Here is a 24,108-nt window from a genome sequence, read left to right as displayed (position 1 = left end):
CTTGCCCTTCCCCAGCAGTTGCTCAGGGCACCCAATTTGGGGCTCAGGGCACCCCTGGGCTCAGCCTGTGCCTTCACCCCTCTGCAGTCCTCTCGGTGAGCCCAGGGCCATGCTGGAAAAGGAAAGAGTTTAAATAAAGAGGACTGCAGGGACTGCAGGCATCCCCTCAGGGCTGCAGCATGTAGGGTGTAAAGAGAAAAGGAAAGGTTAAAGGGGGAGCCGCAGAGTGTGCAATGAGGGGGTCCCGGAGAGGGGCTGGGATCAGTCCCGGGGGTCCTGGGTGGGGCTGGGATCAGTCCCGGGGGTCCCGGAGAGGGGCTGGGATCAGTCCCGGGGGTCCTGGGTGGGGCTGGGATCAGTCCCGGGGGTCCCGGAGAGGGGCTGGGATCAGTCCTGGGTGGGTGAGCAGCCCCCCGGTGTGTAGTGGGGGTCCCTGATGGGGGGGTATCAGTCACGGGTGGGTGTCACCGTGCAAGGAGCAGCTCCGCCGCCGAGCCCCGGGGCGGGGGGTGGTCGCGGCGGGCGGGGCGGGGCGGGGCGGCGGGGTTATGTAAGGCGGCGATTACCGGGGACCGGGCCCGGGGCGCGGCCGGGCGGCGCCGCGATGGGAGCGACGAGCAGCGGCCCCGGCCCGACCCCGGCTCCGGTGCGGCCCCCCCAGGTGCGTGCGGCGGCATCAGCCCCGGGGATCCCCCGGGCATCCCCCGCCCCGGGGTCCCCTCGCTGACGCTGTCCCCGGTTCCGCAGGGCCGCGCCGTGGGCTCGTGGGTGCGGGCGCTGTTGAGCCGAGCAGGGTCGGTGCCGGTGTCGGTCCCGGTGCCGGTACCGGGGCTCGCCCTGGCCCCGCGGGGCCCCGCCGAGGAGCCGCCGCTGCCCGGGTGGCCGCTGCCGCAGCTCGTCTCGTTGTTCCTGCCGGAGTTCCCCGTCCGCCCCTCCGCCCGCCAGCAGCAGCTCAAGGTGCCGTCCCGGAGCCCCCACCCTCCGAACGGGGTCCCGCTGCATCCGAACGGGATCCCCGATCGTGCTCCCCCGTGCATCCCGCCCCGGCAGTCCCGGCAGTCCCCTAACGGGTCCCCTCGCACCCTGTACCGCTGTCCCTGCTCGTCCTACCGGGCTTCCTGCACGTCTCTACCGGGGTCCCCCAGCGCCCTGAGCATCCTCTCGTGCTGTCCGTGCACCCCGCGCCGCCATCCCGGCATCGCCGGCTGCCTCACCGGGCTCCCCTCGCACGCTCTGCCGGCTCCCTGCGCATCCTACCGGCGTCCCCGGCCGCTCCGCCGGCTCCCCTTCCATCCGCGCCGCCGCCAGGTGCCCGTACCGGGTCTCGGTATGCTCTACCGGCGTTCCCCCGCACCCCACCGGAGCGTGGCATCCCACCGAGGACCCGCAGGGTTCTGTGCATTCTGTCAAATCCACCGCTGCCTCCTTGGTGTCCCCGTGTCCCTGTCCCCCGTGTCCCTGTGCTCCATACTGGGTCCCCATGAATCCTGCTGCGGTCTCTGTTGGGTCCCCATGTGTCCCCAGGGTCTGCTCTGGGTGCTCTGTGCCCCTCACCTTACCCCATGCCGGACCCCATTCTGAGCGCCCCAAATCCATCTCCATGGCGTGCTCAGCCCGTTCCTCCCCTCAGATCCTGGGCTTCGTGGCCAAAGGCTCCTTCGGGACCATCCTCAAAGTGCTGGACTGTGGGAGGGAGAAGGTCTGCGCCGTGAAGGTGGGTGCTGCCCCTGGGGCCCCTGGGTGCTCCCACCTGCCCTTGTCCCCCCCTTTGACAGCGCCTCGCCCCCTAGGTTGTGCCCAAAGTGGAGGTGCTGCGCCGTGACACCCTCAAACAGTGCAAAGAAGAAGTGAGCATCCAGGTGAGGGGGGGCCGGGAGGGACTCCAGCCCGTGAAGGGGTTCAGGGCGGCCATGGGGACCCCAGGAGCTGCGGATGGGAGATGGCAGGAGCAGGGTCCCCTGCCCGGGGGCCGCTCACTCTGTGCGCTTTTGTGTCCCCAGAGACAGGTCAGGCACCCGTTCGTGCACGGGCTGGGGGACAGCTGGCAGGGCCAGCGCCACCTCTTCATCAGTGAGTGACCATCTGCCCGCGGGCCCCCCCTGCCCGCGCACGTGTCCCCGCCGCCCGCACACGTGTCCCCGCCCTGCGCGCTCCCCCCGCCGCGGCCCCGGGGCCAGCCCGGCGCTCCGGCTGCCGCCTCCAACCCGCACCCACCGCGGCCTGCGGGGGGGACACGGATGGGGACACGGATGGGGACAAGCCACGGCGGGGCAGGGACCAGTGTGGGGGTGAACAGAGCACCCCAGTGCTGGTGCTTGCCTGGCCCTGATGGCTGTGTCACCTCAGTGCCTGCGGTTTGTGTGCTCCGGTGCCTGTGTGACCCCCAAGGACCACTTGGTCACTTTGGTACCTTGTGTGGTCCCAGGTGCTTGTGTGTTCCCAGTGCCCACAGGGCTCTGGTGCTGATGTCATCTTACTCATCCCTGTCACCTCAGTATGTCACCCAGTGCCCCTATTGCCCTGCTGCTTGTGCCACCTTGCTGCCAGCGTGTGCTCCAGGTGCTTGTGCCACCTTGCTGCCTTTATAACCCCAGCACCTCCACCACCTCAGTGCATGGCTCCAGAGACCCCCTGCACCCCTGTGCCAGCCCAGTGTCTGACCCCTCTGCACACCGTGCCACCCCAGTGTCCCTGGTGCCACTCAGGCCTGTCACCTGTCCCCGCAGTGTGCACCTACTGCAGCACGGGGGACCTGCACGCGCTGTGGCGCACAGCTGGCTGCCTGGCCGAGGCCACCGTCCGCCTGTTCGCCGCCGAGCTGGTGCTGGTGCTGGGTGAGTGACGCCCCCAAGCTGGGGACAGCCACCAGTGTCCCCAGCAGCAGAGACCTGCAAGCAGGGTCAGCCACCCCCGGGGTGGCTGTGCTGGGAGGGGACACACGGCACTGATGGCTCTGTTTTGTCCCCAGTGTACCTCCACGACCTGGGCATCATGCACAGAGACATCAAGGTGGGTGGCAGTGGGGCTGGGGGCTGGGGGCTGGAGGATGGGGTGGGGGGGGCCTCTGAACCCCCAGCATGGAGAGGCCACCTCAGTGCCTGTCTCATTTCAGATGGAGAACATCCTCCTGGATGAGAGAGGTAAGAGCCTGTGGCGCTGCCTTGGGGACACCCCATCCATGGGGACACCCTGTGAATGGGGACACCCTGGCAATGGGGACACCCCATCCTTGGGGACACCCTGTCAATGGGGACATCCTGTCAATGGGGACACCCTCTGGCCCCACAGGGCACCTCAAGCTCACTGATTTCGGCCTCTCCCGGTACCTGCAGTGGGGTGAGCGAGCCCACACCATCTGTGGCACCCTGCAGTACATGGGTAAGGGGGTTGTTCTGGGGGGCTGTGCTGGGGGGCACAGACCCCCAGGTGCTCACCCACTCCCCCCACAGCCCCAGAGGTGCTGAGTGGGGGGCCCTACAGCCATGCAGCCGACTGGTGGTCCTTGGGAGTCCTGCTCTTTGCCCTGGCCAGTGGGAAGGTAAGGACTGCAGAGTGGGGGGACAGGGACACCTCAGGGAGACCCTGAATTCACTCTGTGCTCCCCCAGTTCCCCGTGGCTCCAGCGGGGGACCATGTGGCCATGCTGGAACGTGTCAAACAGAGCAGCTACGAGAGCCCACCCGAGTTCAGCCCTGAGCTGGCCCGGCTGCTCGCCGAGGTAACCCTTCTGCCCGGATTTTGGGATCCCCATTGGGCCCTGGGCTGGATGCCGAGATTTCCATTCTCACTGTCCTCTCTCTGCCCGCAGCTGCTGTGCCACAACCCCCTGTACCGCCTGCGCTACCTCCACCACTTTCAGGGCCATCCCTTCTTCCGCGGGGTGGCCTTCGACGCCGAGCTGCTGCAGAAGGACCCGGTGGTGGTGGCAGTGGCCCCCCGACCCCCCGAGCAGCCCCCACCCGACCCCGCCACCTTCGCCGACTTTGACTACGACCTCGCCGCCCCCCCGGACCGGCCCTGGCCTGGCTGAGCCACCACGGCTGGGACCCTCGGCATCGCTCAGGGACATCCCCACCCCGGCAGCGGGTCGGACCCTGCTGGGCCGGGTCCCCAAGGGGTCACCCGGGTACCCCCCGATCTCCTCCCCGGGTACCTCAGCTCTGTACCTCTCCCCGCGGGAGCAATAAACCCGAGAGCCGCGGGCACTGCTGCGGTGCTGCCCTGACTCGTGGTGGGTAAAGCGGGACCACCGGGGCGGGGGAGCGGGGACGGACAACCTCCCTCGGGGCGGGCTGGGGCAGGTCTGTGGGATGGTTATCCCGGGGCAGGCGATGCAAGAGGAGCTAAATCCGCCTGCCCATCCTTCTGCCCATCCGTCTGTCCCTACCGGAGCTGTGCCGTGCGGCAGGGGCGTGGCCAATGGATGAAGCCACGCCCACCCCCATGTCAATCACCGGCAGTGGACATGCCCCAACGGTCGCCGCGCGGGGTGACGCGCGCGCGGCGCAGCCAATCAGAGCCGCGCGTGGTTTTCAAACCGGCGGCGCGCGAGCGGTGGCGGGGCCGGACCGGGAACCGAGACCAGCCCTAAAACCTCAACCCGGCGGGCCCGGACCGGGAACCAGGACCGAGACCAGCCCCAACCCGGCGGGGCCGAGGTTGAGAGTTACCGCAGCCGCAGTCGAGGCCGATACCGGGAGCATTGCCGGGCCATGCGGCGCGCCAAGACCCCCGCCGTGAGTGCGGGCCGGAGCGGGGTTGGGTTTGGATGTTCCGGTGGGTCCTCGAGGGGGCGGCGGGTGCAGTGCAGCGCTCCCGGTATCTGTGTGTGTGTGTGTGTGTGTGTGTGTGTGTGTGGTGGGGGGGAGCTGCCGGTGCTGCCGCCGGTGACCCCCCCGCCCCGGTTCCCCGGCAGGCGCAGCAGCGGCCCCGGCGCGCCCCGCTGCAGGAGCTGCAGCTGCAGTCGGGCGCCGACCGGACCAGCCTGACCCCCCTGCTCCGCCGGCTGCGGCTCAAGGTCGGTGTGCGGGATAACGAACGGGACGGGCCGGGTAACGGGGTGTCCCGGAACCGCGGATGTTGGGCGGGCAGATGGTGCTGGCGCAATGGAATGACGGGCGTATTTCCTGCATGGGGGAAATGGGGACACTGGGGCGAATGGCTGCGGGTGCAGGGGGAAAGGGCAGGGCTGCCCTGACCCCCTTTTCCCCCTAAAATATCCTGTAGGACTGTGCCACCCCGGTGTCCTGTGCCCGGGGCCCCCGCAGCAGCATCACCACGGTGCCTTGCACCCCAGAAGCCCCGCGAAGTGCTACCATGGGCCCCCCCAGCAGCACCACCCCAGTGCCTTGCACCCTGGAGTCCCGCAGGACCTCCACCCGTGACCTCGGGACTCCCATCCTTAAGCCTGGTGCCTCTGAAGCTCCCAGCAATGCCACCCTTGTTCCTGGTTCTTTGGAGGCCTCCGGCAGCACCAGCCCAGAGGCCCCTGGCTGTCCTGTCCCAGTGTCCAGCACACCAGAGCTCCCTGACAACGCTGTGTCAGCCCCTCTGTGCAGTCCAGTTCTGGGCCCCAGCACTTCAGAGCCCACCAGCAGCACTGGGCCAGCCTCTGTGTGCAGCTCCATCCCAGTGTCCAGCACCCCAGAGCCCCCTAGCAGCACCATTCCAGTCTCTGTGTGCAGTCCCATCCCTGTTCTCAGCACCCCAGAGCCCCCCAGCAGCACCATACCAGCCTCCATGTGCAGTTCTATCCCAGTGTCCAGCACCCCAGAGCCCACCAGCAGCGCTGTGCCAGTCTCTGTGTGCAGCTCCCTCCCTGTTCCCAGCACCCCAGTGCGTTCCAGCAGCACCATTCCAGTTTCCCTGTGCAGCTCCATTCTAGGATCCAGCACCCCAGAGTGCCCTGGCAACACCGTGCCAGTCTCCCCACGCAGCTCCATGCCACTGGCCAGCATCTTGGAATCCCCTGGCAGCACCATGTGCAGCCTTGTCCTGGGGCCCTGCACTCTGGAATCCCCTGGCAGCACCACCCCAGGGCCCCCCAACATTATGAGCTCAGTGTCTTGCAACCCAAACTCCCCAGGCAGCTCTGCTCTACCCCTGTGCAGCTCTGGGTCCCCTGGCAATGCCAGCACAGCCTCCTGCACCCCAGGGCCCCCTGGCACCAGCTCCACTCCGCAGAAGACTCCCTTCCGCAGGTGGCGAGCAGCACCTCCAGAATTTTCCTGCAGCTCTGCAGCCTCGGAGCCCCCATCTGCAAATGGGAGTGCTGATCATCTGCATTGCCAAGGCACCCCTGAGGGAGCAGAGTTCCCCACCTCTGTCCCCCCAGAAGAGAGCCCACCTGGCCTCTCTCCCATCAAGGAAAGTGGGTTGGAGCCTGCTGGGTCAGAAGCCACTGTCACCCCTGTCACCTCACCTGAATCAACCCTGGGTGCTGTGTCCTGGGTGTTGCCACTGGTGTGGCTGGAGAAGACCCTCAACACCTCGCTCCTGACGGAATCTCTGCGGCACAGCCTGCCCCTCCGCAAGCTACAGGAGGATGCCAGCAGCAGTGTCACCCCTGTGCCCACCGCAGTCGCCAGCACCAGCACGACCCCTGTGCCAACCGTGGTCACTGGCACCAGCACAACCCCTGTGCCCACTGTGGTTACTGGCATCAGCACAACACCTGTGCCCACCATGGTCGCTGGCACCAGCACAACCCCTGTGTCCACTGTGGTTGCTGGCATTGGCACGACCCCAGTGCCAACTGTGGTCGCTGGCACCAGCACGACCCCAGTGCCAACTGTGGTCGCTGGCACCAGCATGACCCCAGTGCCAACTGTGGTCGCTGGCACCAGCACGACCCCAGTGCCAACTGTGGTCGCTGGCACCAGCATGACCCCTGTGCCCACTGTGGTTGCTGGCATTGGCACGACCCCAGTGCCAACTGTGGTTGCTGGCACCAGCATGACCCCTGTGCCCACGGTGGTGGCTGGCACCAGCACGACGCCAGTGCCTACCACAGTCATTGGAACCAGCATGACCCCAGTGCCCTCTATGGCCACGGGCACCAGCATGACCCCAGTGCTCTCCATGGCCACCGGCACCTTCATGACCCCTCGGGACATGTGGGACAGGAGTGTGAACACATCCAGGGGAAGCCTCCCCTGTGCCAAGGACAGCGCTGCGGAAACAGACTCCCTGCTCTGGCAGTAAGTATGAGAACGTGCCCCACCTGGCTGTGGCACCTGTGGGCGCTGTCCTTGCCCTAAGACCCTCTCTTTGTCCCCAGCTGTCCCCGGGAGCAGCTGAAGACCCTGCCACGGGCAGAGCTGGAGGGGAGGCTGGAGAGCACCCTCATCATCATCGAGGCCCTCTCGCTGCAGCTGCGTGACTGGCAGGAGAGCCAGCGGCCACGGCCTGGCGCGGGGCCAGCCAGACAGAGGGACGTGCTCACACAGACAGACACCACCCACCCCGAAGGGGTAAGAGCCTTTCTGAGGTGATGCCATCCTGTCCCCTGCAGCCTCGGTGCCGTGACAGTGTCCTTGTGCCGCTGGCAAGCAGTGACCCCGTCTGGGTTGGTGGAGTGGAAGTAAAGCGCGGCTGCTGCATCACGCGCCCGGTCCTGCATTATCATGCCTGGATCAACCCGCTGAGTCTGCTGGATTTGAACCCTCGCGGGGGAAACATCCCTGGTGCACGTGGCAGGAGGAGGGGAGGTGTCATGGCTGGCCAGCTCTTGCTGGCCCCAGGGTGGAGCGGGGCTGGTGTGAAGTGCCCTCTGCTCTGGAGGATGCCCTTGGGAGGAGGCAGCGCTGCCTCGAGCTGTGGAGGAAAGCAGAGGCTGTGCAGTGGCAGTGGGGAGTGGAGTGGGATCTGCAGCTGGAGCTGGGTGCCACTGGCCATGAGTGTGCCAGATCTCAGCCACACTGGGCACACATATTCCCCTGGTGCTGCCTGTGCCAGCTGCCATAAGACCAGTGTCCTTGTCCCTTCCCCAGAGCACCTGGAGCAGCCAGAGCCTCCTGCTCCGGGGCCTCGGGGATGCCGCTTTTCGGAGCTTGCAGGATGAGCAGGGAGCCCTGGTGCAGGAGGTGAGCTCCACACATCCCTCTGCTTCCCCTTTCCCCTGGGTTCTGGGAGACCTGTTGGCACTCACAGCAGCTGTACCTGGTGTCTCATGGTGCTGTCACCTCCCACAGCGAGAGCAGGAGAAGACCGTGGTGTCCCAGTGCCAGGCTGTGCCTGAGAGTGCTCCCAGCAAGGTGCAGAGCTGCCTGGAAGAGCGGGATGCCATCAGGCAGCGAGTGGATGAAGCCCTACAAGCCAAGGATCAGGTGAGGGGGCAGCTGCTGTGGGGTCGAGGCAGTCTCAGCTGTCCTCATGCCTTTGGTGGGTCATCCTGCATCTCCACCCATTTCTGGGGATGAGAATCTCCCCGGCATCCCAGAGGAAGACAATCCCAATGTGGAAGGCTGTGTGATGGAGCCCTCTGGATTATTTTTGGCACGGGCTGTGCCCCCCTGGGAGCAGGAGTCCTAGGCTGGTGCAGGGAGGGCTCCTGGGAGTCTCCCCTTGTGTGACAGCGTGGCTGGAGCAGCATCCTCTCCTCTGCAGGGATATCTGTTCCTGGAGGCTTTCTGTGCCCACGCCAGCGCCCAGATCAGTGCCCGTGACCAGAGCCTGGCCTCCCAGCAAGAGCTGAGTACGCTACTGGCCCAAGCCATCAACCTGCAGGTACTGAGTGTGGTGCCATCCCCAGCTACCCACGATGGATTGGGGCTGCAAGGGCATTGCCACATCCTGAGCTTGGGTGATGCTCTGCGATGGGCTTGGGGGCACCAGAGGTTTTCTGGTGCTGCTGCTGGGAAGCTGCTGCAGATTTGGCCTCAGGGCTGGTACTTGTCTTCCTGCATGGCCATTAAATGTGGCTTTTCTACCACAGCAGTGCTGAGTCATTCCTCCTACCCTACAGGCATCCCTGTCTGCCGAGGCACAGTCTTTCCGAGAATTCTTAGATGTCACCTTTGAAAATCTGGAGAAGGAAAGGAAGGCCCTGGATGAGGAGGTGAGGAGTGTCCAGTGGGGGCTCAGCCCTGCCAGGGCTCTGTGCCCTGGGTGCCATGACCTGTCCCTGATCACACAGCAGGACAGTGCCATGGCAGTGCCATGCTGAGCTCTGCCTGGTGCTGTCTCCCTTCCCAGCGGGAGCAGATGAGGGCCCTGGTGTCCCAGACCCATGGCCTGTTGGAGCGTGTGCCTGGCAAGCTGCAGAGCTGCCTGGAGGAGCTGGCTGCCGCACAGGAACAAGCAGAGGAAGCTCTTCAAGCCAAGGAGGAGGTACAGGGGTGCCTCCTCTCAGTGCTGTGAGGTGTCTGAGGCATGGTGATTTGGAGCACCCCTTGGTGTGAGAACACCCCATGGGGAGGTGAGCACCCCAAGAGCACCCCAGAGCGAGCACTGTGTCTCCACAGGCATCCTGCCAGCTGGAGAAGACCTTGGTGACCCTGAAGGACACAGAGGCTCAGCTGGAGCAGCTGACAGTGGCCAACTCACGCCTGGGCAAAGGTAGGGGTGGGAGACGTGGGGGCTGGAGCTGCCCCTGTCCCCCTGGCTGACAGCTCTGTCCCTCGCAGAGCTGAACTCTGTGATGATAAATCTGGCCCACGTGGAGCAGGAGCGGGATGCACTGCAGCAGGAGAACGAGAAGCAGTGGGAAGAGATGGCCCAGTGGGTTTGAGCCTTTATATCCTGAGCCCCATCCCACCTCTGGCCCCCAAAACACAGCACCCCCTGATCCCATCCCATCCCCTCAGGCTGGCTCAGGAGAGGAACTCCCTGCAGCAGGAGCGCCAGGAGCTGTGCCAGGAGCTGGGGGAGGCCACCGAGTGCCGGGAGGTAGGAGCTGCCTGACCTTGCCCACGCCATCACGCGCTGCCGGGCCCCCATCACGGCCTCTCCTCTCCGGAAGGCTGGCAGATGGCCAGGAGCGGGATTAGCCCTCCTACGGAGGGGGATGAGCTCGTCAGGGCAGTTGACATCCCGCACGTAGCGCAGCTTTTCATCCTGCTCGGCAGGGATTCCCAGGGAGGGGGCTGGGCAGCTCTTGGAGATAGTTTTCTTGGAGATAAATTTCCCCTGCAGGCATGGAGCTGTCCCTCAGTCTTTCCTATGTCCCCAGTAAACTGGTTTGTGGGGTTTGGGCTGCTGGGATAAAGCTGCCCCTGATTAGAAACAGCGCCCTGAGGCATGGCAGGGTCTGTGCTGGGGGTCCCAATGGACCCCTTCGGGTCTCTGCTTGACTGCTCACAGCTGTGTCTCCCCACCCTCTTACAGTTCCTGGATCAGGAGAACCAAATGTGCCACACGCAGCTGCTGGAGGTGGAGGCCAGGCTGAACTCCACGCTGGCCACGCTGCAGGAGCGTGTCCTGCAGCACCAGGAGCTGATGGAGTCCCACCAACGCCTGCGGTACTGCCCCACTCACCAGCTCCACTCAAACCCCTCTGTTTCTGGGAAATCAGGCCCTTCCTGGGGTGTCAGAGGGGACATTTTGACCACTGCTGCACCAGTTAAGTGTGGTGGTCCAGGTGGGTGGAGGAGGCTATGGGGAAGGACAGCAGATCCCATCTTGAGGGAAGCTGCCTAAATCTGTGGGATTTGCATTATTGCTGGCTCATGGTGAGAGGCAGGCATGTCCCCATCCCACATCGAGGAAGGGAAATGCTGCTCCTGCTGAGGCTGGTGCCATCCCACAGGGAAGAGCAGGCTGCCCTCAGCAAGGAGCTGGACAGCACCAAGGCCGAGCTCCTAAACTTGCAGACAAAGAGGAACAAAGTTTCTTGGTGCTCCACGGACATTATGGAGAGCAAGATGCGGTTGCAGGAGCTCGCTGACTGCCTCAAGGGTGCTCTGGAAGAGCAGGTAGGGAGCCCTGTGCTAGGGACAAGCATGACAGGATGGCCTGGGGAGGGTCACACATTGGTGGCTCTCCATAGCATGGCTTTGAGACCCTGTGCTTGCTGGGACAGTCACAAGCTGCACTCTGGTGCTGTGCTCTCCTTCCCCTCTGAAGGATGATGATGATGCTCCATCGAGAAGCAAAGCCTGGACCCCCGGTCCCCGCACCCCGGGCTGGCAGACCCCGCGCCGTGCCTGGACCCCGGCATTCCGCACCCCGGCCTTCCACACCCCGGCGTGCCACACCCCACACCGCGCTGGCAGCTCCTTCGTGGGCAGCATCCTGAAAGCTGTGGCAGGGAAAGGTGAGCTGGCACCCCCTCTCTGGGTTTTGGGGAGTCCCAGGATGGGGATTGCTCCCTCCTGTGCTGGGGGATGTGCAGGGCTGGGCACAGCTGCTGTTCTCTCCTCTTATAGATGCCAATGAAACCAGCAGAAGTGGGAGTAGAGTTGCCAAGGACAAAGTTGCATCTGTGTCAAAGGCAATAGGTATTGGGGCTGTCACCCTGTCTGGGACCCTGCTCTGAAGCTGCAGGGCTGCTGTGCAGAGGGATGAGCAGGCACACCTTCCTTTGTGTGCCCTGGGGTTGATGTTCTCTCTGTGTTGCTCATTGGGCTCTTTCCTGCCTGCAGATCCTGAGGACACTCTGCTGGAGAGCGTGAAGGAGCTGAGAGCTGTGGTCTCCAGCCTTGCCATGCTGAGCTCCCGCATCCAGGAACTGGAGCAGAGCGAGTTCAGGGCACTGCAGACAGAGATGTGAGTTCAGAGTGGGCTTGTGTCAAGGGTTGGGCAGGGGCATCACTGTCCTGGGCATGGCCTTTCCTGCAGGCAGCCTGCCTAAGTCTGCCTCTTGTCCAGCCCTGGATTAGACCTCTCCTCTCATGGCTAGATGGGCTTTTTCCAGCTGGCTGGGCTGGACCAGGTGTCTTCTCTCACCAAGGGCCCAGGGACATGCCCAGGAGGGGTTTGGTACCTGGTACTGTGCTTGGCTGTGGTCCCCACACTCTCACCACCACTGTCCTCTCCCAGCTCTGACCTGCAGCTCCGCCTGGAGACAGTGACAGCTGAGAGCCAGGAGAAGGTGGATGCCCAGGCTGCCACCATTGCCCAGCTGAACAAGGCACTGAGGACCAAGCTCGAGGTGAGCCAGAAGTGGGCCAGCGCTTACCCCAGGGCAGAGCCGAACTGGGACGGGCGCTGATCTAGGACATGGAGAATCTGGTGATGCCCCATGGGTGCTCCTGGCTTGTCTGACCTCCTCAAACATGAGAAAACCCGCTCTGGGTGCTGGGGGTGGCCAGGGCTGGCCACTGCCTGACCCTGCTTCTTCCTCCCTGTCAGAATGAGAAGGAGCTGCAGGACTTGGTGAAACAGCAGGAAGAGAAGATGTTGCAACTCATCGACAAGAGTGGGGAAGTGATGGTGGGTGAGGGGGGCATGGCTGGGCAGCACCCTGGGGGGATGCTGGGCACAGGACCCCTCCCAGCATCTCTTTTTTCCCCTGTAGAGGCTGAAAGCAGAAGTCTCCGAGTTGAAGCGCTTGCTCCAGCGTGCAGAGACAGAGGCCAAGGTGCTGTGGGAGGAGATGAGGGGCAAGGAGCACAAGGTGGACACTGCCTACGTCCAGGAGCGGGTCATGCTGCGGCGGGAGGTGAGGCCGGGGAGTTGCAGGGCTGAGGGCTCCTCCTGTCACCCCACCATGCACAAGGAGACCTCTGCAGACCTTGCTCTTCCCACCCTGTCCCCCACTTCAGAGCTTTCCCCCACAGGGATCTCAGCAGGGCTTGCTCCTTTTGCAGGTGGATAAACTGCGGCTGCTGCTCGTGGAAAAAGAGGATGAGAACATACGGCTCACTGACAAGTACCTGGAGCAGGTATGGGGAGCCTCAAGGGGCTGTCCTGGCTCCAGTCATAGAATCAGAATGGTTTGGGTTGGAAGGGACCATAAAGGTCACCTAGTTCCAACCCTCCTTACCTGGGCAGGGGTCCCCTCTCCCTTCTGGGCTCGTCCCTGCCCAAGTTTGGAGCAGAGCTCTGATGGGCATTTCCCACCACCATAGGTCCGAGGGCTGGAAATGAAGTTCCACCATACCCAGAAAATGCTGAGGACCCATGAGGAGATGCAGGAGAAGATAAAAGAGGTGAGATTTACAGTTTATTTCTCACCCTTGCTGTGACTGCAACACCACCAACCCAAACACTATTGCTGCTGCTGTCCCCAGGTCCTGCCGGCTCTCCCTGAGGTGGCTCTGGGTTGCCAGGAGCTCCAGAGCCTGCTGCGCTACCTGGGCCTGAAGCCAGCCAGCAAGGAAGCTGCTGAGCCGCTATAGCCTGTAGCCTGAAACCTTTCCTGTTGTTAATGTTGTAATTATTTATTGAATAAAGTTGTGTTGGCTTTTACCCTGCCTGCTGTGTGCATTCAGGAAGCTCCTGGTGCTGTGGGTGGGGACAACTTGTCCAGCCTGTGCCGGTTGCTCCTGTTCCGTCACGGGGCTGTGGGCACAGCTCCCTGCCACCCCAGGGCCTCTCCTTGGCGGGGGACACGTCCCCTGCTCTGTGCCAGTGTTTGCTCTCAATAAGGGCCCGCGTTCCCCAGGCTCCCACCCCGCGGCCCCGGCAGCAGCCAGAGCGCCCGGGCTGAGCCAGCTTCCCTCCCCTGCTCCCTGCTCCTCCTCCTGCCCTAGATTCCCTCCCTGCCCTGCTCTGCAGGGGCTTGTCTGGACCCTGCACCCCATCCCGGGGCTGCGGGCACGAGCCTGTTGCATGAAACTTGTTCCAGAGGTTGGATTCCTCTCCTTATCACGGATGGTTCCAGAGGTTGGATCCTGCACCCCTATCACGGGGCTGTGGGCACGCACATGCCTGTTGAAAGATGATGTTTCCCCCTCCCAGCCTGGCTCCAGCATGCAGCATCCCATGGCTCAGCCAGTGCTGGGAGCTCTGCCAGCTCCTGCTCCCAACCCCCCTTGGTCGCTGCTGCTGCATGGAGGGGGGGCTCCCTTAGGGGCTCCCCAGCTCCCAGCACAGCTCCAACCTCACCTCCCTTCTTCCCTGCGGGGGCAGCTCCTGCGGGATCCCCCTCCCGGTGTTCCTGACCCCGAGGATGCTCCCCACCGCCATGGGGACCACGGCACCCTCCCTCCCCTGCGATGGCCCAAAATAGCAGCACTCCAACAAGTGCTCTGGTTTTTAATGGCCTCTTTCTCCTGCCCAAGGGGGATGAAATCACCTTCCCCTGCCCTCTGCCACAGCCGTGTGGGGCGGGTGCCGTGACACGTGGGGCGCTGGCACCGATTTATCTACCGGGAAATGTTTGGGGCTGTGCCCGCATGTCCCGGGTGCGTGGGTGGCTCGTGGGGAAGCAGTGCCCTCTGCTCCTTGGCCCTGCCTTCCTCCCTGCCCTGTGACCCCACGGTGTCAGGTACAGCTCTCAAGGTGTGAGGTCAGCAGTGGGGGGCCCCGGGTATGGGATGCAGGGAGATGTGCTCCCTTCCCTGGATTAGGGCCATGCAGGGTGGCTGAGCCTCCTTTTACGGCGGGATTCAGCACAGCGGGGCCCTGGCAGCCATCCCCTGGGGCGAGTGGGGACACTGGTATTGTCCCTGTGCCGGCTCAGGGTGGTTTTTAGGGGGGTTGGTCTCCTGTGAGTGTCCCCACCCTGTCCTGGAGGATCTGGGGCTCAGTGCTGCTGGTTCCTGGGCACAGTGGTGGCCTAGATGGGGTATCCTGCACAGTAACAGTGGCCCCAGCCTGGGGGTGGCAGAGGGAGGTCCCTGGCCCAGGGGTGATGAAGGGGAAGTCTGGTTTTAGATAATAGTGGAAATAGGGGGCACAGCCTGGGGGTGGCACAGAGGGGTTGCTGTCCTTAGTTGGCAGTAGCAATAGGGGGGCACAGTAGGGTCCCCATTAGCAGCAGGGGAGGGGCAGAAGTCCCTGCCCATAACCAAGCAGGGGTGGTGGGACAGAGGGGTCTCCAGCAGCAACTGGAGATGGCACAGTGGAGTGCCTGGTTGGCATGAGGGGGCCTTCCCGTGACAAGGGGTGACTCAGCTGTGTCCCTGGGCGGCGACAGGGGGGGCACAGACGGGTCCCCACCACCAGAAAAGCATTGCAAACGTGTGATACAGCGGGGTCCCCAGCCTGGGATTGTCACCTTAGGGTCGCCAGCAGCGCGGGGGCTGTCTCCGGCGGGGGGCACGACCCCGGTGGGAGGGGGGGCCGAAGCCAGCGGGGGGAGCGGGCGGTGGCGGGGGCGGGCCGGGGCGGGGCATGGGGCCGGTCCTGCCCGGTGCCGCCCCGCCGGTCACGTAGCTCTGCGGCACCGCAGCCACATTTACCGCGGGGCCAGAGCGCGCAGCCCGCAGTCCGTACTCGTCGCCGCCGCCCGACACGGTACGGGGGAGCCGGGGGTCGGGGAGAGCCGGGGAGCCGGGGGGAGCTGCTGGGGGAACAGCCGGGGGATCCCGCCGGCGGGAGGCGGCAGCCCCCCGAGCATCCCGGGTGTTTCCGTGCGGCATCCCGGGGGTCGGTCCGCGCTGGGGCGCTCCAGGGCAGAGAGACCCCCGGGCATGGGGGTATTGGGGATTTGGGGGGACCGAGGATATTCCTCCTGCGCTGGCGGAGCTCGAGTTCCTACGGTGCCGGCCGGGGGATCGAGCGCCCCGGCTCCGGGGGGCATCACCGGCCCCACGAAGGCGCCAGCCCCGGGCGATCGCCATCCTTGGAGTACCCCAAACTTTGGGTACCTCCATCCCCGGGTTGTGCCGCCCTGGGGCGGCTCCGTCCCCCATTCCCGGGCTATTTCCGTCCCCCCGGTATCCCCACGCCCGTGTTATCGTCATCGCCCGCGTAACCTCCCCGCGGGTTATTCCCGACTCTGGAGTATCTCCGTCTCCGGGGTACCCCAAAGTCCGGCTAACTCCAGAACTCAGGTAGAGCCTCCCTGGGGTTTCTCTTTCCCCTTTTCCCGGAGTATTTCCGTCCCCCCGGCACCTCCATCCTCGGGCTGTTTCCGTTCCTCGCGGGGTATTCCCATCCCCAGGGCATCCCCATCCCGGTCCCCTCGCGTCCTGCGTGGGTCCCCGCGGAGCTGCGCTCCCTCAAGATGGCTGGGCTGGGGGCGGGCTGGCAGGCACGCAGCAAAATGGCTGGGAGCTGCCCGGCATCCTCCACGATCCCTGCCACGAGGCTTACACAACGTGCCCTGGCCGCTGGGGTCGCGCTGGCAGCCCCGTGGGGTCCCGGCTGCCCGCGGAAGGGGCTGTGCGTGGTTTCGGGGTGTCGCCGCGCTGGTGCGTGACTCAGTCCCCGTCCGCTCGCAGCCACCGCCACCATGACGCACCAACACCCCGCGCTGACGGCCGAGCAGAAGAAGGAGCTGTCGGACATCGCGCAGCGTATCGTGGCCCCGGGGAAGGGCATCCTGGCAGCCGATGAGTCCGTAGGTCAGTTTGGGGGGGAATCTGTCCCGTCACCCCTTTTCCCTGCTCCGGTTGGAGGCTGACGAGGGTGCTGGGTGCCTGCAGGGAGCATGGCCAAGCGCCTCAACCAGATTGGAGTGGAAAACACGGAGGAGAATCGCCGGCTGTACCGCCAGATCCTCTTCAGCGCTGACAGCCGGGTGAAGAAATGCATCGGGGGCGTCATCTTCTTCCACGAGACCATGTACCAGAAGGCTGATGATGGCACCCCCTTCGTCCAGATGATCAAGGACAAGGGCATCGTTGTGGGCATCAAGGTGTGGGGGCTGTCCTGGTGGGTTTGTGGGGTGCTCAGGGTGCTTGGGGGGTGCTGGTGAGGCTCAGCACTGCCTTCCTCTCATTCCACAGGTGGACAAGGGTGTTGTGCCTCTGGCTGGGACTGATGGCGAGACCACCACGCAGGGTAGGTGCTGCAGGGGCTGTGGCGTGTGGAGGCAGGGGGTTTGGGGCTGGAGGGTTTGGGGCCATGGGGTTTGTGGCTGTGGGGCTGACGCGCTGCCCCCCAGGTCTGGATGGGCTGTGGGAGCGCTGTGCCCAGTACAAGAAGGACGGGGCAGACTTTGCCAAGTGGCGCTGCGTGCTGAAGATCAGCGAGCACACTCCCTCTGCTCTGGCCATCATGGAGAACGCCAACGTCCTGGCCCGCTATGCCAGCATCTGCCAGCAGGTACGTGCCTGCTGCCATCCCCCACAGGGTGGGCAGTGATGGGCAGGATGGTATTGACTTGTGTGGGCAGGTACTGCCCCACGGGGGTGGGCACACATCTGTGAGGCTCAGCACTGCGCCTGTGCAGTGCTGGTGATCCCTGGGGATCATCCCCAGCAGCTGCACATAACCCCTGTTGGGTAACACCTCACGTGGGTGGGCATGGGGCATTGCCCTGTGGCACGGGCATCACCCACAGGGTCAGGTGTCAATCCATGGGGCCAGGCATTGCTATGTGCACCTCACAAACCTGGACATTACCCCATAGGGCCCAGAACTGACCCTCCCAGCTTGGGTATCCCCCCATGGGGCTGGGCATCACCGCCAAGGGGGGCCTTGAGCCTCGAGGCTGGGCATTACTCTGCAGGTCTGAGCATTGTCCCATGTAGCCATGGGGCTGAGGGGTGCCCAGGGGCATCACTGTGATGGCATCTGCTGCTGTGCTGTTTGCAGAATGGCATCGTGCCCATCGTGGAGCCAGAGATCCTGCCTGATGGTGACCACGATCTCAAGCGGTGCCAGTACGTGACAGAGAAGGTGAGCGGTGGGCTGGCCAGCAGGGCGGGCACCGTGCTGTGCCATGCCATGCCAGGGAGACTCCCCGCTGCCTGTCCTCCCCAGGTGCTGGCAGCTGTCTACAAGGCACTGAGCGACCACCACATCTACCTGGAGGGGACCCTGCTGAAGCCCAACATGGTGACCCCTGGGCACTCCTGCCCCACCAAGTACAGCCCAGAGGAGATTGCCATGGCCACTGTCACCGCTCTGCGCCGCACTGTGCCCCCAGCCGTGCCAGGTACCAGCCCTGGCATGTGGCAGAGACCAGGAGAGCGATCCCCTGTGTCCCCTCCCGTGCCACAACCCTGCTCTCCACAGGTGTCACCTTCCTGTCTGGGGGTCAGAGTGAGGAGGAGGCTTCCATCAACCTCAATGCCATCAACACGTGCCCGCTGGTGCGGCCATGGGCCCTCACCTTCTCCTACGGGCGGGCGCTGCAGGCGTCGGCGCTCAGCGCCTGGCGCGGGCAGAAGGACAACGCCGAAGCTGCCACCGAGGAGTTTGTCAAGCGTGCAGAGGTGATGGGGGTGGCCCTCCTGGGAGGGCAGTGCCAAGGGCGGGGGAGGTGGGGACACTGTGTGCCCATGGGAGGGGAGGTGGCTGAGGACTATGTCCCACAGGCTGATATAAAACACTGAGGGCTGTGCCCTGTAGGATGCCAAGGACCATGGTCCCCATGGAAGGGACACAGTTCTGTCTCTGTGGGGGGACATTGAGAGCTGTGTTCCCATAGGGGAATGATGGGTGCCAAGGGCCTGGGCTCTGCTCCTCAGGTGTCCCCAGGAGCTAGGGGACACTGAAGGCCATGTCCCCAGTGACTTGGGGACCTCGAGTGACACCCCAAGCATAACCATTGACCTTTCCTTCCTCTGCAGGTGAACGGGCTGGCAGCACTGGGCAAGTACGAGGGCAGCGGGGACAACTCGGGGGCCGCCGGGCAGTCCCTCTACGTGGCCAACCACGCGTACTGAGCCCCGGCCGGGCACCCCACCGGCCCCGGCCCCCGCCCCGGCCCCTCCCCGCCACCGCTCACACCCCGCTTCCACCCCAGCCGCCCAGGGGAGCCGCCACGCGGGGAGGGGAAGGGGAGAGCGCCCCGCGGCATGTCCGCAGATGGAATGGGGGGTCCGGCTCAGCCGGGCTCTGGGGGGAGCCAGCCGGGGGCCCCTTTGGCCGGGGGCTCCGGCCGGGCCGTGAGGGGAGGAGGGCAGGCCGCGTGGGGGGCAGGAGGGGAGGCCTGGGGGTGCCCCTGCCCTGCCGTAGCTTTGCAGTCCTGGTCGCTGCCGCCCTTGGGGCGCCTGTGTTGTGTTCGCCGTGTGCACCCCGTGTACCAAATAGCCTAACAACGAATAAATGGTAGAGACAGCGCTGTGCCGCCTCTTTCCTCGCACCCCGGAGCTCTTGTCCCCCGCCTCCCGCTCCGGGCATCACCGGCAGCGGGTTGTGCTCACTTACGCAACGAGCTGTGCTGGGTCTCAGCCCGCCAGCACACATCGTGAGGCTCCGTGAGCTTGGCGGGGGGTGGGTGGGCTCCGTCTACGGGCGATGGGGCGGGTGACGACCTCCTGTCCGCTCCCTCTGTGTCCCTCGCCCGGTCCCCGTACTCGGCGCTGCTCAGGTTCCCACGGGAGGCGACGCCACATGTCCCTCCGCGGCACTCGTAGAGGGCAAAGCTCTCCGCCTCACAGCCGATACGTGCTCTGATTGGTTCCGCTGCCCGCCCGTCTGTGCCGCCGCGCGGCGCACGCCGCGCCCATTGGGTGCTTTCGGTATTCTGAGCTCTGATTGTCTGGGCTGGCGCAGGGCACGCCCCCGCGGCTGGGCCAGGAAGTGAAGATGGTGGCGGCGGCGGCGGCGATGGCGGCGGATGAGGCAGGTACTGGCGGGCGTGGATGCTCGGTGTTTGTTCGCTGTCTCCCCGCTCCCCTTCCCCGCTCCCCGAGGAGCCGGGCCGGTGCTGAGCGCTGTCCCCACAGAGCGGGCGCGGGGCCGGCGCGCCGCCCTGTCCTTCGCGACCATCGCCGTGGTGCTGGGACTGCCGCTGTGGTGGAAAACCACCGAGACCTACCGGGCTGCCCTGCCCTACGCGGACATCGATGGGCTCAGCCAGCAGCCGGTGAGCGCCGGGCGGGCCCGGGGGCGGCGGCTCTGGGGGCTCGGGAGGCCGGACTGACGCTGGCCCTGTGCAGGTTCAGCTGGTGGTGCCCATGGCCGTGGTGTTCGCCCCGGGATCGGTGCCCAGGGATCTGCCGCGGCCGCTGCCCTTCAGGGACGTGCAGGAGATGGAGATTTCCGTGAACCGTGAGAGACTCCCTTGTCTGTCCCTGCCCCGTGTGCTCCTTATGGGTGGCCTTGTTCTTTTGTTGGCGTCCCACCTGCTCGTGGCTTCACTCCCCGAGCCCCATTCATCAGCATCACCCTGCCCTGAGCTGGCAGTGCAGGGAGCAGGGGTGGGACAATGAGGTCCCAGGGTGCTGCAGGGAAGGGACGGGGCTGTCTCACTGCCAGTGCAATGTTACATCCCATAGTGGTTCATCCCACCGGCACCCAAAGGACCTTCTGCTATGTGTCCCGTGGGGTTGTCCCTTGTCCCTGTGAGCACCAGGCTCCTGTGGGAGGCCTGGGATCAGCAGTTTCACTCAGGTTTCTGCCCTGCAGTGAGAACCAGCGTCACGTCCCGCTATGAGATGCGCTATCGCAGCACCACGGCTCAGGAGGAGGCAGCACTGGCTGCAGCCACTGCACGAGGTACTGGAGCAGGGAATTGCTGGGGAGCTCCTTTTCCTGAGGCTGGCACAGCAGAGAACACACTTTGCTTTGTGTCAGAGCGAGACAGGGATTGGAGTGAAATTCCCCACCCTGGCAGTGCTTCCATCTTCCCCAGAGGCTGATGCTGCTCTGTACCCGCTGCAGGACACCACCCTGGGCTCTCTGACCATGTATGTGGTCCCTGAAACCTCCTCTCTCCTGCCTCAGGTAAGGAGCAGCACCCTGTGTGTGACCATGTTCGCAGGGGTCTGAGGATGAGGGAAGAGACGAGGATCTGACTCCATGTTTCAGAAAGCTTGATTTATTATTTTATGATATATATTATATTAAAACTATACTAAAAGAATAGAAGAAAGGATTTCATCAGAAGGTTAGCTAAGAATAGAAAAAGAAAGAATGATAACAAAGGTTTGTGGCTCGAGCTCTCTGTCCGAGCCAGGTCACTGTGATTGGCCATTAATTAGAAACAACCGACATGAGCCAATCACAGATGCACCTGTTGCATTCCACAGCAGCAGATAATCAATGTTTGCATTTTGTTCCTGAGGCCTCTCAGCTTCTCAGGAGGAAAAATCCTAAGGAAAGGATTTTTCATAAAAGATGTCTGTGACACCTTTGCGTGCTTCCCCCCTGGGAGGTGGCACGTGTCACAGGTGGCTGTCACAGGTGGCACCGTGCTGCTCTCAGGGCTCTGTTCCCATCCCCAGGGCATCAGTGTCTACGTGGGGAAGCACCGCAGCGCCCTGCTGAGGGCTGGGGGTGGCCTGGCTGCCCTGCAGGCCCGGCTGAGGGAGGTGACACAGCTGATGTCCTTCACTGCCACCTCCATTGCCGCCGCCCTCTCGGACCGTGTGCCCGACGGGCAGCTGGGCCCCGACGCACGGCGCAGCCTGAAATCCAGCCTGGGTACGGATCCATCCCTGCTCCCTGGGCTGGGACACCCTCTGCTCCTGGGGAAGGTGTTCCCAGGCTTCAGGAAACCTTCTGCTCCTGGGGAAGGTGTTCCCAGGCCTCAGGAAACCTTCTGCTCCTGGGGAAGGTGTTCCTAGGCCTCAGGAAACCTTCTGCTCCTGGGGAAGGTGTTCCTAGGCCTCAGGAAACCCTCTGTTCCTGGGGAAGGTGTTCCCAGTCTCCAGGAAACCCTCTGCTCCTGGGGAAGGTGTTCCCAGGCTTCAGGAAACCTGCTCCTGCTCTTTTTATGGCATCCCTTTATGGTTTCTGGGCTACCAGACCCCTTTGCCTGTAGCATTTGTTTTGTTCTGTTGGTGTCATCTCACACTGGGCTGGCCCAGGGAGGAGGGGACAGGCCCTGCTGCTCTGGGGAGCTCTGTCACAGCCTCAGTGCTCACAGGCTGTGGGTCCTTGCAGGGTATGAGATCACCTTCAGCCTGCTGAACCCCGACCCCAAGTCCCACACGGTGGACTGGGACATCGAGGGGGCTGTGAACCGCTTTGTGAAGCCCGTCCTGGACAAGCTGAGCTTGGTGGCCAACTTTTCTGTGGATTCACAGGTGAGGGCTGGGAGAGGTGGTGGGAAAAGCCCAGCCCTGACCTCCCTGGGGTGCACTTCTCTGCCAATGTGTCCCTTGTGTGCCTGCAGATCCTGTACTACGCTGTCCTAGGAGTGACACCACGCTATGACAAGGAGTCCTCCAGCTTCCTCCTGAGTGCTCACAGCCTCCCACACGTCATCAACCCCGTGGAGGCCCGGCTGGGTGAGCACTGTGCTCGTGGCTCACTGGGATCTGCTCAGGGCTCCCTTTCCCCCCAGCTGTGAAGGAGGAGCTGGGCTGTGGGCTGCTCTTGCTGTCCCTGCCAGCCACAAGAGTTCTGTGACTCTGTCCCACTGCAGGCTCCAGTGCTGCCTCACTCTACCCCGTGCTGAACTTCCTGCTCTATGTGCCAGAGCGCTCCCACTCCCCTCTGTACATCCAGGACAAGGATGGAGCCCCAGTGAGCACCAACGCCTTCCACAGCCCTCGCTGGGGTGGCATCATGGTATGGGAACCACGGGGGTGCTGGGACAAGCTGGTGGCTCCCCTTTCCAGCTGTTGTCCCTGAGGCCCTGGCTATGTCTCATTAACATGCATTCCCACAGGTTTACAACGTTGAAGCCCCTGCTTCCCCCCAAGCCTCCCTCCCTGTGCATGTGGATGTGGACATGGCACGAGTGATGGAGGTTTTCCTGGCCCAGCTCCGGTGAGGATGTGCTCTTCCCTCCCCGGGCCTCTGTGGAAATCAGTGGGGTCAGAACAGGCTGTACCCAAACAGCTTGTTCACTCCTCCCTCCGTGGGCTCTGAGGGTGGCTCTCTGTGGCCTTCGAGGTGCTGGCTACTGGCCATCACTGCTCTGTGGCCAGGAGTGCTGGCACATCTCCCATTTCCTCAGATAGGAAGCTTGGCTTATCATGCCACACATCCAGGAGACAATTAAGCAGGATTGGAACTAAACACAACAGGGAAGAAGGGCAGGGAGCTCATGGGAATGAAGGCTTCTGATGTGGGCTGGGACTATCCCTTCTACTCCCAGGTTACTCTTTGGGCTGTCTCGGGAAGAGGTGCCCCCCGAGTTCCTGCTGGAAAGCCCAGGGAATGAGGGGCTGGCAGACTGGGAGCTGGATCACCTGCTGTGGGCCCACACCGTGGAGAACATCGCCACCGTGTCCACCACGCTGACCTCGCTGGCCCAGCTCCTGGACAAGATCGGGAACATCGTCATCAAGGATGATGTTGCCTCTGAGGTAGGGCTGGAGAGCAGAGGGGCTGAGTCTCCCTGTTGCCCTCCTGGCCAGGACTGACCCTTGGTGTTGTTCCCACACAGGTGTACCGGGCAGTGGCCTCAGTGCAGAGCGCTGTGACTGAGCTGTCCTTGGGCCACCTGCTCGCAGCTTTCCAGGCCAGCAAGGAGGCTGTCACCTGCTCAGAGAGGGCTTTCTTTGACCCATCTCTCCTCCATCTCCTCTACTTCCCCGATGACCAGAAATTTGCCATCTACATCCCGCTCTTCCTGCCCATGGCTGTCCCAATTCTCCTATCCTTGGCCAAGATTGTCCGGGAGACCAGGCTGCGGAAGAAGGAGCCCACCAAGATGGACTGAGCGGTGCTGCCCTGCCTTGGGGCTGTCCCCACCCTGTGGGGGCTGTTGTCACAGACTCATGGCCCAGAAAGGCACCCCAGGGTCCAGGCCTGGCTGCTTGGCTTGTGTGTGCCAGGGCCAGGATGCAGGAGTGGGAAGAGAGGCTGCTTTGGGAAGTGGGAAGGGGTCTCAATTTGGGTGCTGAGCCCTCCTGCACCCAAAGAGAGGGGAGGGAGGGTGCTGCCTTTGTGCACCCCCAGCTTGGTGCTGTGTTCAGAAGAAGCTGCTGTGTAAATAAAGAACCCCCTGTTCTCTAGGGGGGCTGATGTGAGGCTGTGTGACTCCTTTAACCTTTTGGGGGGTACCTACTGCCCTGCCTTCCCTTAGCTCAGCTTTCCTGTCCCCACTCCATTGCTTTATGGGTCTGGCGCCTATCTTATGGGTATTTAGCCAAAAATACTTGGTTGGGGAGGGGGGGACAGTTCCTGGGGGGGCAGTTCCTGGAATCCATCACATCCATGGGTCCAGAGCCCCCGGGGGCGGCCCGGCATGCAGCTCCTCCACCGTGT

General features: G+C 63.9%; 4 protein-coding genes across 4 annotated transcripts; all 4 read left to right on the top strand.

Moving 5' to 3' along the window:
- Window positions 1-593: 593 nt before the first annotated feature.
- RSKR (ribosomal protein S6 kinase related) lies at window positions 594-4,156 on the top strand. The gene is made up of 12 exons (XM_058817947.1): window positions 594-661; window positions 748-957; window positions 1,631-1,714; window positions 1,791-1,859; window positions 2,001-2,070; window positions 2,727-2,834; window positions 2,969-3,009; window positions 3,113-3,140; window positions 3,289-3,378; window positions 3,450-3,538; window positions 3,608-3,718; window positions 3,809-4,156. The coding sequence occupies exons 1-12, from the start codon at window positions 605-607 to the stop codon at window positions 4,028-4,030; spliced, it is 1,179 nt and encodes a 392-aa protein (XP_058673930.1). The 5' UTR covers window positions 594-604; the 3' UTR covers window positions 4,031-4,156.
- Window positions 4,157-6,684: 2,528 nt separating this feature from the next.
- Window positions 6,685-13,345, top strand: SPAG5 (sperm associated antigen 5). The gene is made up of 22 exons (XM_058817951.1): window positions 6,685-6,808; window positions 6,917-7,199; window positions 7,280-7,472; window positions 7,992-8,084; window positions 8,193-8,327; window positions 8,608-8,727; window positions 8,966-9,058; window positions 9,196-9,330; window positions 9,465-9,558; window positions 9,627-9,720; window positions 9,807-9,888; window positions 10,327-10,460; window positions 10,748-10,913; window positions 11,065-11,254; window positions 11,367-11,438; window positions 11,583-11,706; window positions 11,980-12,091; window positions 12,292-12,372; window positions 12,458-12,601; window positions 12,750-12,824; window positions 13,011-13,091; window positions 13,173-13,345. Exons 1-22 carry the CDS (start codon window positions 6,685-6,687, stop codon window positions 13,278-13,280), a joined length of 2,733 nt encoding a protein of 910 aa, XP_058673934.1. The 3' UTR covers window positions 13,281-13,345.
- Window positions 13,346-15,223: 1,878 nt separating this feature from the next.
- On the top strand, window positions 15,224-18,952 carry ALDOC (aldolase, fructose-bisphosphate C). Its single transcript, XM_058817801.1, has 9 exons — window positions 15,224-15,342; window positions 16,272-16,394; window positions 16,476-16,687; window positions 16,779-16,833; window positions 16,937-17,097; window positions 17,590-17,673; window positions 17,758-17,932; window positions 18,013-18,212; window positions 18,570-18,952. Exons 2-9 carry the CDS (start codon window positions 16,283-16,285, stop codon window positions 18,663-18,665), a joined length of 1,095 nt encoding a protein of 364 aa, XP_058673784.1. The 5' UTR covers window positions 15,224-15,342; window positions 16,272-16,282; the 3' UTR covers window positions 18,666-18,952.
- Window positions 18,953-19,518: 566 nt separating this feature from the next.
- On the top strand, window positions 19,519-23,822 carry PIGS (phosphatidylinositol glycan anchor biosynthesis class S). Its single transcript, XM_058817871.1, has 12 exons — window positions 19,519-19,570; window positions 19,671-19,810; window positions 19,884-19,995; window positions 20,353-20,442; window positions 20,579-20,670; window positions 21,171-21,369; window positions 21,832-21,974; window positions 22,064-22,178; window positions 22,316-22,461; window positions 22,562-22,662; window positions 22,994-23,204; window positions 23,285-23,822. Exons 1-12 carry the CDS (start codon window positions 19,531-19,533, stop codon window positions 23,558-23,560), a joined length of 1,665 nt encoding a protein of 554 aa, XP_058673854.1. The 5' UTR covers window positions 19,519-19,530; the 3' UTR covers window positions 23,561-23,822.
- The last annotated feature ends 286 nt before the right edge of the window (window positions 23,823-24,108 follow it).

The sequence above is a fragment of the Ammospiza caudacuta genome, chromosome 20 (assembly GCF_027887145.1).
Source record: "Ammospiza caudacuta isolate bAmmCau1 chromosome 20, bAmmCau1.pri, whole genome shotgun sequence".
In the NCBI taxonomy this organism is placed as follows: Eukaryota; Metazoa; Chordata; class Aves; order Passeriformes; family Passerellidae; genus Ammospiza; species Ammospiza caudacuta.
Note: the sequence above shows the minus strand (reverse complement) of the source record. Positions and strands in the feature narration are given on the sequence as shown.